General features: G+C 41.2%; 1 protein-coding gene across 1 annotated transcript; it reads right to left on the reverse strand.

The window, feature by feature from the left end:
- Window positions 1–5,499: 5,499 nt before the first annotated feature.
- On the reverse strand, window positions 5,500–8,661 carry LOC120769236 (Krueppel-like factor luna). Its single transcript, XM_040096136.1, has one exon. The coding sequence runs from the start codon at window positions 8,511–8,513 to the stop codon at window positions 6,384–6,386; it is 2,130 nt and encodes a 709-aa protein (XP_039952070.1). The 5' UTR covers window positions 8,514–8,661; the 3' UTR covers window positions 5,500–6,383.
- Between the last annotated feature and the right edge of the window lie 3,945 nt (window positions 8,662–12,606).

Genomic DNA, 12,606 nt, shown 5'->3' on the forward strand with positions numbered 1-12,606 from the left:
GATACAAATTTGCTTAAAATCGCTATTTTTTTCTATATTTCATAACTAAAACTCTTAAATGTTGTAGGTAAAGGGGTTGGTTTTCAATAAAAGCGCACTCATTAAAAGTATTTTTTTGAAAGTCTTAGTAAGTTGATTTCAACAAACTGATTGGATTTTATCAGTGTGGCTTCTTCTTCTTATTTCTTCTTCTTCTTAATTGGCGTAGACACCGCTTACGCGATTATAGCCGAGTTAACAACAGCGCGCCAGTCGTTCCTTCTTTTCGCTACGTGGCGCCAATTGGATATTCCAAACGAAGTCAGGTCCTTCTCCACTTGGTCCTTCCAACGGAGTGGAGGTCTTCCTCTTCTTCTGTTTCCCCCGGCGGGTACTGCGTCGAATACTTTCAGAGCTGGAGTGTTTTCATCCATTCGGACAACATGACCTATCCAGCGTAGCCGCTGTCTTTTAATTCGCTGAACTATGTCAATGTCGTCGTATATCTCGTACAGCACATCGTTCCATCGAATGCGATATTCGCCGTGGCCAATGCGCAAAGGACCATAAATCTTCCGCAGAACCTTTGTCTCGAAAACTCGTAACTTCGACTCATCAGATGTTGTCATCGTCCATGCCTCTGTGGCATATAGCAGGACGGGAATAATGAGCGACTTATAGAGTTTAGCTTTTGTTCGTCGAGAGAGGACTTTACTTTTCAATTGCCTACTCAGTCCGTTGGCAAGAGCTATACTGCGTTGGATTTCGAGGCTGACATTGTTGTTGGTGTTAATGTTGGTTCCAAGATAGACGAAATTATCTACGACTTCGAAGTTATGACTGTCAACAGTGACGTGCGAACCAAGTTGCGAGTGCGACGACTGTTTGTTTGATGACAGAAGATATTACGACTTGTCCTCGATCACAACCAGACGCATATGCTACGCTTACTTATCCAGTCTGGAGAAAGCAGAACTAACGGCGCGGTTGTTGGAGCTAATTATATAAATATCATCGGCGTATGCCAGCAGCTGTTTACACTTATAGAATATTGTACCTTCTCTATTTAGCTCTGCAGCTCGCATTATTTGATCCAGCAATATGTAGATTGAAGTAGTCACACGATGGGGAGTCGCCTTGTCTAAAACCGCGCTTGGTACCGAACGCCTCGTAGAGATCCTTCCCGATCCTGACGTAGCTTTTGGTGTAGCTCAACGTGATCTTACATAGCCACATTAGCTTTGCAGGGATATTAAATTCAGACATAGAATAGCATCGAAGCAGTAACTTTTCGTGCTGTTGAAGGCTTTTAAAATCGACGAAGAGGTGCTATGTGTCGATCTTGGTTACACGGGTCTTTTCCAAGATTTGGCGCATGGAGAAAATCTGGTTTATTATAGATTTTCCAGGTCTAAAACCACACTGCTAAGGTCCAATCAGTTTGTTGACGGTGGGCTTCAGTCCTTCTTATAAGCGATGTTGAGGAGGTTTATCCCACGGTAGTTTTTGCAGATTGTGGAGTCTCGCTTTTTAACTTAAACCAGATCCTTTTTGCTATACTATATGGAAAATATACTTGTATGTAAAACTTACCCAGCTTTGAGCTTATTTGGCAAAGATACCTAATTTCTTGTCAATATCAAAAATAGTTAAGTACACCTTCTGATATACTCGTAAGTATCGTTGGGATATGTAATTTTTTATAATAATGTAACCTTTCTTCACTTGTTTTGTGCTTTCTCGAATCAATTCATCTAACAACTCTTGTTTCATGGTTCAAACCTCTCGAAACAGTGTCTTTCATAAGTGTATGGTGGGAATAGAATAACACAAACGCCATTTGAAGGTAGATATTAATGTCATTTTATTGCCCGTATGGGAAGTCCCGCTGTTACTTGGTGATTTACTTTTGAAAATCTTTTTAATAAACGGAACTCTCGCAACCGGAAAATGTGAAAATATATCAGTGAAGTACAAACAAACATACTTGTATATGTAATTCGAAAAAAAAACTCTCTAACGCTGTTTTTGCTGAAGTGAATCATGTGCTTCAATTTAAGACGGATTAATATTCAATAAACCACACTATTGACTTACTTTTAATTAAATTTTCATTTATAACAATTATATGGCGCGACTGAATAGGCCATTTCTAGGCATCTGTAATCACTTGCACTTCTATTCTCTAAATCGTGATGCTTTTTATTTCTAGTGTACAATGTTTTTTATGGACTAATGTACTTCGACTTTAATTGCTAACTGTAAACCTATGTTTTTTATGTTGGTCACGAATTATTGAAAGTGGCTCCAAGAAGTAAGTAATTTCAATATGATATATTCAAATTTAACAATGATAATGATAATAATATCATTTATGTGCGTTTTCCTTCTGTGTGTTACAAACTTCGTAGAAAACTTAATAAATCAGAAAAGAAACGTAGAAACGTTGTTAATACCTAGAAACTAATACATATGTACATACATGTATGTATAGTATGTGGTATCGGAGGGCTTGAAAAGGTATCCAATAAAGAACTGGCTGCTTTAAAATGCAGGGCCTGAGTTAGAAATAAACATTTTCGTAGTTCAAAGTCCATTTTCAAACTGCACGATAAATATGTCTTGGGTCAGAAAAATTTGATTGTAATGAGTCGAATAGTTGCGGAAATATGAGGTTTGATATTGAAATAGGCGGCATTGACTTAGACTATGAAAATGAATAAACGTTTTCGATTTCAGTTTGAGCCCTGGGATGATGGTTGCGAAATTCTGCCACCCAAGATGCTGGGGCACTCTCAGCATAAATGGCTGATGGGCTGATGTCGAAACCGCCTCCGTCCCGTTAAAACCATTGTAGGCCTCAGAGCGCCACAGCGATAGACATGCAGAACAAGTATCTGTCAGTACGTCCGAACAGGACGTACCTCAAACGACCATAAATTGGCAAAGGTTGCATGAGGGAGAATCCTCTCTCAGTAAAAGGCCACACACTGGACTTACGCCAACGTTTAGCGAAATCGCTAAACTCGCTCATTTTATAGAGTTTGGAGTGCGATTGAGAGACATCTCTTGTGGGAGCGGTGTGGAAGGGAACCAGATTGAAAGCAAGCGTGGACAAGGTGGATCTTTCACTGCGCCCTCGAGCTCGCTCGTGAATTGAGGAGGCTATAAGGTACTGGAATCCCTTGCTTAACACGCATGACTGGCGGGTTATTTGACTGCAAGCACTGATACTGCTAAATGCGGAGTCCCTCGTTTCTCAATTGGCGAATCCTAGACTTAATCTTAGCCTCAAATGTGATGGTATCTCTGATTTCAGACTACAGGGTTCTAGAGGACCATTCATTCTTGGACGCGGTGCGCCTGTATAAATCTATAGGAATTTCAGGAAAAATAACTGGGACCTATATTGCAGGAAGCTCCGACTTGCCCTTTCTAATGCGTCAGAAAAGAACTCTCTATTAACGCGGTAGATAAGTGCGTCTCATTCTTCACCTTCTTCTCCTTTACTGGCGTAGACACCGCTTACGTGATTATAGCCGAGTTAACTACAGCGCGCCAGTCGTTTATTCTTTTCTCTACACTTATGGCCAATTGGATATTCCAAGCGAAGCCAGATCCTTCTCCACCTGGTCCTTCCAACGGAGTGAAGGTCTTCCTCTTCCTTTGCTACTGCGTCGAGTACTTTCAGAGCTGGAGTGTTTTCATCCATTCGGACAACATGACCTAGCCAGCGTAGCCGCTGTCTTTTAATTCGCTGAACTATGTCTCTGTCGTCGTATATCTCATGGCCAACGCGCAAAGGATCATAAATCTTTCTCAGAAGCCTTTTGTCGAAAACTCGCAGCGTCGACTCATCAGTTGTTGTCGTCATCCAAGCTTCTGCATAATGGATCGAGTCATGTGTAGAAGTTCACGCAAGTGAGGAAAGTTCTCTGATCGCCATTCACTTGGGAGTGGCCAGAAACGATTCTTTTACACATGGCTCAAGCAACTCACGACTTCCGGTCTTTGACCAAGTATCCTCTGGGTAGCCTAAAAACATCCGCTTGAAGGCGAGCTAAAATGAGAAGGCGAAATATTCTCTCCACAGGATTGTGCGCTGGGTTTCGGATCAGCCATGTAAAAAACAGTACCAAGGAAAACTGAACTCATCCTTCACCACTGCTTGTAAAACTTCCCTAATGAAGTTCTGTCCAATTACTTCAGCAAGCGGCAGAGGAAAATTCTTCTGGTGAACATTACACTAAACAAGGACCGCGAAAGGCGGGAAAATATCGAATGGGCGCTTCATGAGGTCGGGCTCACAATCTATAATTCCGAAATAAGGAAGACCAAGAGGTCTTTTGCGGAAAGATAGAAGGCTATCGTGAATGTTCAAGGCTCTGGCGCAACCTGGTAAAGAACCCGATTCTTTGGAGTACTTAAAAGGGACGGACGGGTTACGGTCTCGTGCAGTTGGCTGGTACCAATCTATGCGAACTGTATTCGATTGGGGTATATTCTTGGGGACTGGAGACATGTTAGGGATACGTTCAGCACCGGTGGACATGCGCTAGGTGTATGGCCAGTAAAACTACAAACCAGTTTGCCGAATTTAGCCTTGGCTGTCGTTTTGCTGCTCACATCCCTTCGAGAGAGACATGGGAGAATGGACTTGCTGGAGGAGAGAGGCGGTGCGTTTTTTTTACGGATGGATCAATGCTTGCGGGAGGGTTGGTGGAGTAGTACATTGTCTGGAACTTTCCATCAACTCCAGTTTAGGCTTCCTGACTACTCCAACGTTTTCTCAGCGAAAGCAGCTGCCCTAAACTTAACAGTATGTAGATCTACTGCACCAGTGCGCAGCCTCCTTCAGAGCGCGAACTATCCACTCCGATAGCAGGGTAGCAATATTAGCCTTGAGTTCGCTGACTGTGTACTTAAGACTGGTGAAGGGACCAGAAGAACCCTTATCTTTAGCATCAAGTTACTTTGGCATTAGACTGGTTTGGGTGCCTAGCCACAGTGATATTATAGGAAATTATAAGGCTGATAAGCTTGCTAGAACTGGTGCCACAATCTCTATAGCTGCAGAATGGGAACTGTTATGAGCTCCGTTGGCCACTTAAAAAAGCACTGGTCAACTACCACCAGCTGTGCAGTGTGTAAGGTCCTTTTGTCCTGGTGTAAATTGGAAGAGGTGTGGCGAGCTCTATGCTTTTACCACGGTTCATCTTTCTATGCTTAAAGGAGTTTTAACTGAACACTGTCCCATCGCAATTCATGCAGTGAGATTGAACATCTTAACGGATGCCAGCTGTATGATATGCTTGGAAGAAGATGAGATAAAAACATCTCAACACTCAACAAAAACAGTTATACTTACGGTATTTTTAATTATTCGGCGGTAAGTCATTAATGAAGGCAATAGTTAGTTGCAACCCCCTGAGTTCCTAGCATCAACATTAATAGTTGTATGAGTTTAATTCCTCAACTGCATTGCTTTATTCATTGGCAATTTGATAATTTTCTCTTTAACAAACTAATAAAGGTACTTAAGATAAACAAATAATATATAAACTATTTTTAACAAAAATTTCAGTAACTTAAATAATTTAACGATTAAGAAATAGGTTGTTGATTGAGTGTTTACACGAGCTAAATACACAAAAGGCACTCGTTAATATGCTACACAAAGAAACTAGTATTTCTATATAACCTAAAAAGTTCATATAACTACATACATATATACATTTATGTGCATGTAAAAGTAGGACTAAGTACAAAAGGATTTTCTTATAGAAACACATATGTTACACAAGCGCTAATTGTAAATATATTTTACGTACAAGGAAGTTGCTATTAAAAAATATACATAAAAGTAGGATTAAAGTCAAAATTTTGTAGTTTACACATTGGAAATGCTTTATCCTTTAAAAGTAGAAAGGAAGCGTGCACGCCTCAAGATATGCAATTTCCGCGCTTATTTTTGTATGAAACGATTTACGGAAGGTTTTTTAAACGTCCATTAAATGACATTACTGAAATCTGTAGTTCTCCGAAAGTTGCTAAAGGACACATTTGAAAACAGGGACTCCATTTCTGGTTGGAAAAACTGTTAGGTTACAGTACTTATTGTAGTTATTGTTCTCTTTGATCCTCGTGTGAACTTTTACTCTCGATACTGGCCAATCAAATAAATCTCAGAGTGAAAAATGCGTAGGCTTACAACTCATAGCACTCATAGCATACAAATCGAGAATATTTGTGTCTAAATCTAACTGTACATAGAAATATGCCGCTACGCGTGCATCGTAATTCACGAATACATTATTATTACATTTAATTACATACAATAAAATCCATACTACAAACTAAAGACGCAGGCATTGTGGGCGTACCAATTGTGGCCGGCAGCCAGGTCAGGTGGCGCATAGTGGGCTGCCACTATTACTGCTGCTGTCACGTTTGAAACACACTTCCGTTTGCGCAAAGTATAAACTTTTGTCACCCGACTGTCGCGCAGTACGGTTGGCATCTCTTTTTGTCGCAGCTGCTGCTGTTGGTGTTGTTGCAGTAGTTATTGACTTTGTAGTTGTTGTCGTTTCGTCATCATCTTTACAGACATTTACTGGCTCGGTTGTCACATGCATGTCATTAGCAGTTGCTCTACCCACATACTCCTCACCGGCTTCCGTTTCGATTTCGGTGTCGGCCTCCGCTTCCGCTTCTGGTTCTAGAAACAAATCGTTTTGCACTATTTGCAAACCGCCACCACTGGTGGATGAATCGCGCTCCGAGCTGCTGGAGGTGGAACTGCGTGTCGATGGTGATTTCGGTGCTAACGCCTGATTACCGGCCGTCGTGGATTGGTTTATTGTCGAGCCGGCCGCTGCAGCAGTAGCGCCGAGTGGTAACTGTGTCACCTTGCCCATAAAGGAACGTATCTCTTCGAAGTAGGATTCTTCAGTAGGATTGTCGCAGTAGCCACCGCGACGCAGACTGCGTATGCGCTCGTTCATGCCCAGACCTAGCGAGACCGCATCACTTTCGTGCTTCTTCAAATGACGATCTAGATTCGTTTGCTGGCCAAAGCAACGTTCACAGATTTCGCATTTGAATGGACGCTCTTTGTTGTGTATGTTGCGCACATGACGTTGCAAGTTCGAGGATATGCTGAAGGAACGTTCACAGTATTTGCATTTGTACGGCTGTTCGCCGGTGTGTGTGCGTAGGTGGCGAGTTAGATTGGCGGAACGCGGAAAGACTTTGCCGCAAAACTTGCATGTGTATCGATCTTTGCTTTTATACTGCGCTGTTGCCGAGTTGCCGGCTGCGTTCGGATGCAGAGTGGCACGTGACGCGGCCACTGATTTCTTGCTGTTGTGATGCATAGCCACGCCGTCCGCAGTTAGCGTTGCGCGATTGCCAGCGGTGTTTGCAAGTTGCTGCTGACGCGCATGATGGTTTAATTGCTGCTGATTGTGGCTGATTTGCTGTTGCAAGTGTTTCGATGCACCACCAGCCGCGCACCCGCTGTTGGCATTACCCGCATTAAGTGCCGCCTTATTTGGGTTGGCACTCATGTTTCCGCTGACTTGCGGATGAGTTAGCGCATCGGAAAAATTGCCGCGGCCGCCGCTACTGTCGAAATGGAATTCGAGCGGCGTCTCGTTAGAGGGTGACTGCGACAGCTGCATCGAACCGGGCAGCATTTCCTTCTGCAGCGGTGGTTGCAGAAAAGAAAAGGAACTGGCTGTAGGTGGACGCGGTAGCACAAACGGGTTACGGTAGGGCAGTGGTATGGCCTTCGCCATCGCCTCTAGCAGTGTGGGATGCAAAGCGGACGAGACGAATGGCAGTCGATCGGCAGCCGCTGCTGCCGCGGCGGCATTCAAATGCAATGACTCTGTGATGCGCAAGCATGCCACACCCAATTCGGACTTTTGTGTGCGTAAGCGTTTGTTATGCTTGCCGCTCAGACTTTCCAGATTGGCGGCAATTGCGTCAGCACATAGCGATGGCAGCGTGTTGTTATTAAGCTCCTTCTCACAACCGACATCCGTCGGTGAGACTTCGCGTTGTGAGCGACAGTTTAATATCTGCGCAGTTTGCGACGGCGTTTTCGCATGCTGCGCATTATGATTGCTGGGCGACGCAGCGTTTGTGGGTTTGGTGTGACAGTTGGAGTTGTTGTAGTTCGTGATATTGTATATGAGATTGCTATTCTCATCCTCCAGCGGTGAGGAAGCACCGCTTGCATTGGAGCCGTCGTGCTTTTTATGCGCCAGTCGCAGATCGAGCGGCTGATCGTAATTGCTGCAACGCTTACGGTTTTTTGCTTCATTGTGGCTTTGACTTAAGGCAGATATGGTGAGCGAGAGTGGCGAAGAGCCCAAATCAGCCGTTGAGGTGCGCGTCGCCGTCACCGATAGGTCATAAGGTACTTGTGATGCGTATGTAGTGGTGGGCACAAGGCCTAATAATGGATAAACGGACCCTTGCTTAGGGCTGGGTAGCATTTTTCTTGGTGAGTGATCCTTCTCTCTCATCACTAGGGTGTTTCGTTTTGTATTGAATTTGTTGCTGGCTTATAGATGAAACTCAAATGCTTGTGGGCGTTACTTAAACTCATCACAGTGACTGCTGAGCGTCGCCTTGTTGTGAAACGCATAGGTGTTCGTATTCTGGGTGCTTGGAAATATCAATGTTGCTGAAATGATAAAGAGTAAATATGAAAATACAGTTGTGAAAACAGCGACCACTTGTATGGTTCAAGAAGGTACGGAATTATTAGTAAAAAAGTGCTTATTAACTTTAATTTGTTTGAAAAGATCACAAGGAAGGTAGCTGAGTAAGTATTTTGCTTAGACACAGAGTCTCTACAAATAATAACAAAAAAATTTTCATGGAAAAATACTAGCCGTACTCTTACGAAACAGCTAAGCGTTTATGTAAATATGTACATACATAAATGTGAAGAGTTGTGTAAATATTTAAAAATATAATAAAAATATTATTCGGCTTCCTACAAATAAACGTCAAAACTTGCCGAATAATTCGAAGAGCCTCAGATGAAAGGGGAGTAAAAGGGAAAACTTCTGTTTTAAAGTTTTCGTCGGATATTGTTGTAATATAGGTCAGACTAATATGACCTTAGTCAACTGGGAACAAAGTTAGATCCCTACAGTTTTAAGACAATCTTGAGGAATCCTTTATAAAAGTTTTTGCCAACGAACTGCAGAACACAAAAAGGTTATGACTATAACAATAGTCAAACTGGATTGAAGTCATCATCTATCACTATATGGATTGATTGGACCTAGGCTCATCATAGCTACTTTTGATTTTTGGTCCTATAACAAATAAAAAAACATTAATTTCGTCTGAACTGAAGCTACAAAAACCTTCACGACTACAAAATATTCCTTGCAATAACTTGAACTTGATCGCTCAGTTATATGCTATAGTGACTAGACCTGAACAGTTTCTTTTGAGATTGCTTGAACAATAACTCATGGCAAATTTGGTGAAGATAACTGACCAAGTGAAAAAATTTTCTTTCTAACTACTTGATTTCAATCCTTCAGTTTGTATGGCAGCGTTATATTATAGATCTAAAAAATTTCTTCGGAGACTGCACCATTGCCTGAGACAATAATTTATGCCTAATTTCAAGAAGAAATCACGTCAAATGAAGAAGATTTCCATACATGCACTTTATTATGATCGTTCAGCTTGTATGACAGCTATATGCTATAGTGGTCTGATGTTGGCGGTTCCCACAACTTAGCAGCTTCTCGTAGAGAAAGGGATGAGTAAGAAATTTCAGATCGATATAGCAAAAACTGAAGGAGTAGCTTGCGTGTATACAGACGGTCAGACAGAAGTACATGGTTAAATCGACTCAGCTCGTCATACTCATCTTACGCCTGAACAACTTTTACAAATCGTTCAACTTTATTACGAATGTTCACGTTCTGTAAAGAATTCGTTTCGTGCGCTTCGCTCAACTTATGGTCAATATAATCGGCTACTGAGCGTACCATTCGCAACACCATCACCCATCTTGAGACCCAGCATTCATTATTGGATAGTATTCTTAGGAATAGATCACGTCCAGCACGCAGTGAAGAAAATATAACAGCTGAGAGTGTACACGAAAACTGTGAAGAGTCGATTCTGCGCCGTTTGTAGCCACTCGGACTGACGTATGGACCGAATTGGCGCAGTTTACCTCGAGATCTTAAATTAAAAGCATTCAAAATACAGCTTGTGCAAGAACTGAAGCCGCTCGACCATCTCAAGCGACATCGCTTCTCTCTATGAGCTCTTGAAAAGTTTCAAGAAGATCCGACATTTTCGAGACAAATTGTGTTCAGCGATGAGGCTCATTTCTGACTCAATGAGTAAGTAAACAAGCAAAATTGCCGCATTTCGGACGAAGAGCAACCTGAAGGTATTCAAGCGCTGCCATTTTATCCAGAAAAGAAAATGGTTGGGTGTGGTTACTTCTTCAAAGATCATGCCGGTGAAGACGTAACCGTCTATTAGGATCGTTATAGGGACATAATAACCGACTATATGAAGCTCGTGATCTTGGCGATATTTGATTTCATCACCAAGATCGTATGTAATCACACTGTTAGACTTTTTCCTGTGAGGATATGTAAAGTCTAAAGTCTATGCGAACAATTCCGTCTCGATTCAGGCCGTGGAGCAAAAAATCACTAGTGTCATTCGCCAGTTACAAGTCGAAATGGTCGAACAAGTCGTCGAAAATTGAACTCAACGGATGGATCATTTGAGACGTAGCCGCGGCCTACAATTAAAAGTAATAATCTTCAAAAAATTAATGCCAAATAATGTTCTTTCGAACGATAATAAACATGCCCCATTAAGTTTGAAGTTTCTGTGCTTTTTTTTTAAAAGTAGGAAACCTTGTAATGTATCACCCTTTATATAAATTTTTATAGGGTCTTCAACGTTTCCTTTTATGTGCTTTTAATGTTACAAATGTGATAAGTATTGAGTTTACGCAATGACAAGGACAACCGGCGAACGCCACCCGTACAAATGAGTTTCCGACAGGGTTATCATTTTCGTATATAGCGAGTGAATATGTACATATGTATGTATGTATATGCGCTGCCTTTATTTATAAAGCTGCGAGAATAGTTGTCATTCTAGGCTTTGAAAATAACTTATTGTCATAACATTTATTTTTATATTTTCATATCTGTTTGTATGTATATGCCGATGTGTGAACAAATGTTGACGCAAACAAACATACATACATACATATACATATGTACGTGTCACAGACTTTTGCCGAGCTGCTTGGACACAAGACCCACCATTTGTTGTTTATTGTTTGAGCCAAATTGCTTCCGTCAATCGCTTATATGCACATATATAACCACTCCATATTCATACATTCATACATTTATACATAGATATGTATGCATTATGTGTGTTTCAATTAACCATATTTATATTTATGCTTGGCGTTGAATGCGTTGTTTTTGTTGTTGATTTGTGGGCGCGGCTTGAAACTGCTTTCACTTACTGTGGTGTCGTGATCGCCAACATGAAACGCTCTAGCGAAAAGTTTGACATCTAACAAAATAGAGCATAGAGCTCATTGACTGACGGACGATTTGAAAGTGAAATGAATTCTGCTTGCGAACTGGAATGCTTAGGTGATTTGACATTTGCTTTAAAAGCAATTACATACATTAATTTGCGGATGAGGTGGGCGCCAAGGCTTGGTGGACTGAGTGCGTTACTACAACTCGGTGGTAGTAGGTGGGTTTGGTACAGTTTATATGGCCTGCCGTACCACTCTTTAAAGATTATTTCATTCCGCTTGAATCGCGTTAATGTGCCATCAGAACCTTTGGAGAAGGTTCAAAATTTGTAAGACTCTTAATTTGTAGATAATATTAAAGTGCGGAATCAGAAAGTATTCGAAACAACTGAATATGTGCACCAAATCCGAAAATTTGAAATATTTTGGTATTTATTTGCCAGCTTTATTAACCTTATACAGTCACTCTCATTTGATATAAGTTAGAAATGTCATATCAGCCGTTTTGTGTTTATCTACGAATAAAAGAATATGTATGAATTGACAAAATCGCTAAATATGCAGAATACCAAGGAAATATCCAACTTTCGATAAAAAATATATCTATGAACTTAGTGCTTTACGTTTACGATTTCATAAACACGGTTTAATCCACGGATATTTTTGTACTAGTTATCTACCATCTTACTCTCTTTGAGTGAAAGTTCTTAACTTTTTTTTTTTAATTTTTTGGTGTGATCCGGATAAATAATCTAATGAAGTTTTTCGTGCCATTCACTCACTTTTCAACTTTAACAGAGTTTTACTCTCTAATTACCAGACAAATGCGGAAGGTATGTAGTGAAAATGGAATTCGAGGGACGTCTTATTAGAGGGTGACTGCGACAGCAGCATCGAACTGGGCAGCATTTCCTTTTGCAGCGGTGATTCAAAATGAGAGAGAAAAGAGAAAAAGAGAGAAATAATTATACAGTGACCAAAAAAAAAAAAACGTGTACATGGACATGTTGCGACTGTAAAGTGACTCATCTTCTGAATTATTGAGATGCATTAAA

Source organism: Bactrocera tryoni, chromosome 2 (assembly GCF_016617805.1).
Source record: "Bactrocera tryoni isolate S06 chromosome 2, CSIRO_BtryS06_freeze2, whole genome shotgun sequence".
Lineage (NCBI taxonomy): Eukaryota > Metazoa > Arthropoda > Insecta > Diptera > Tephritidae > Bactrocera > Bactrocera tryoni.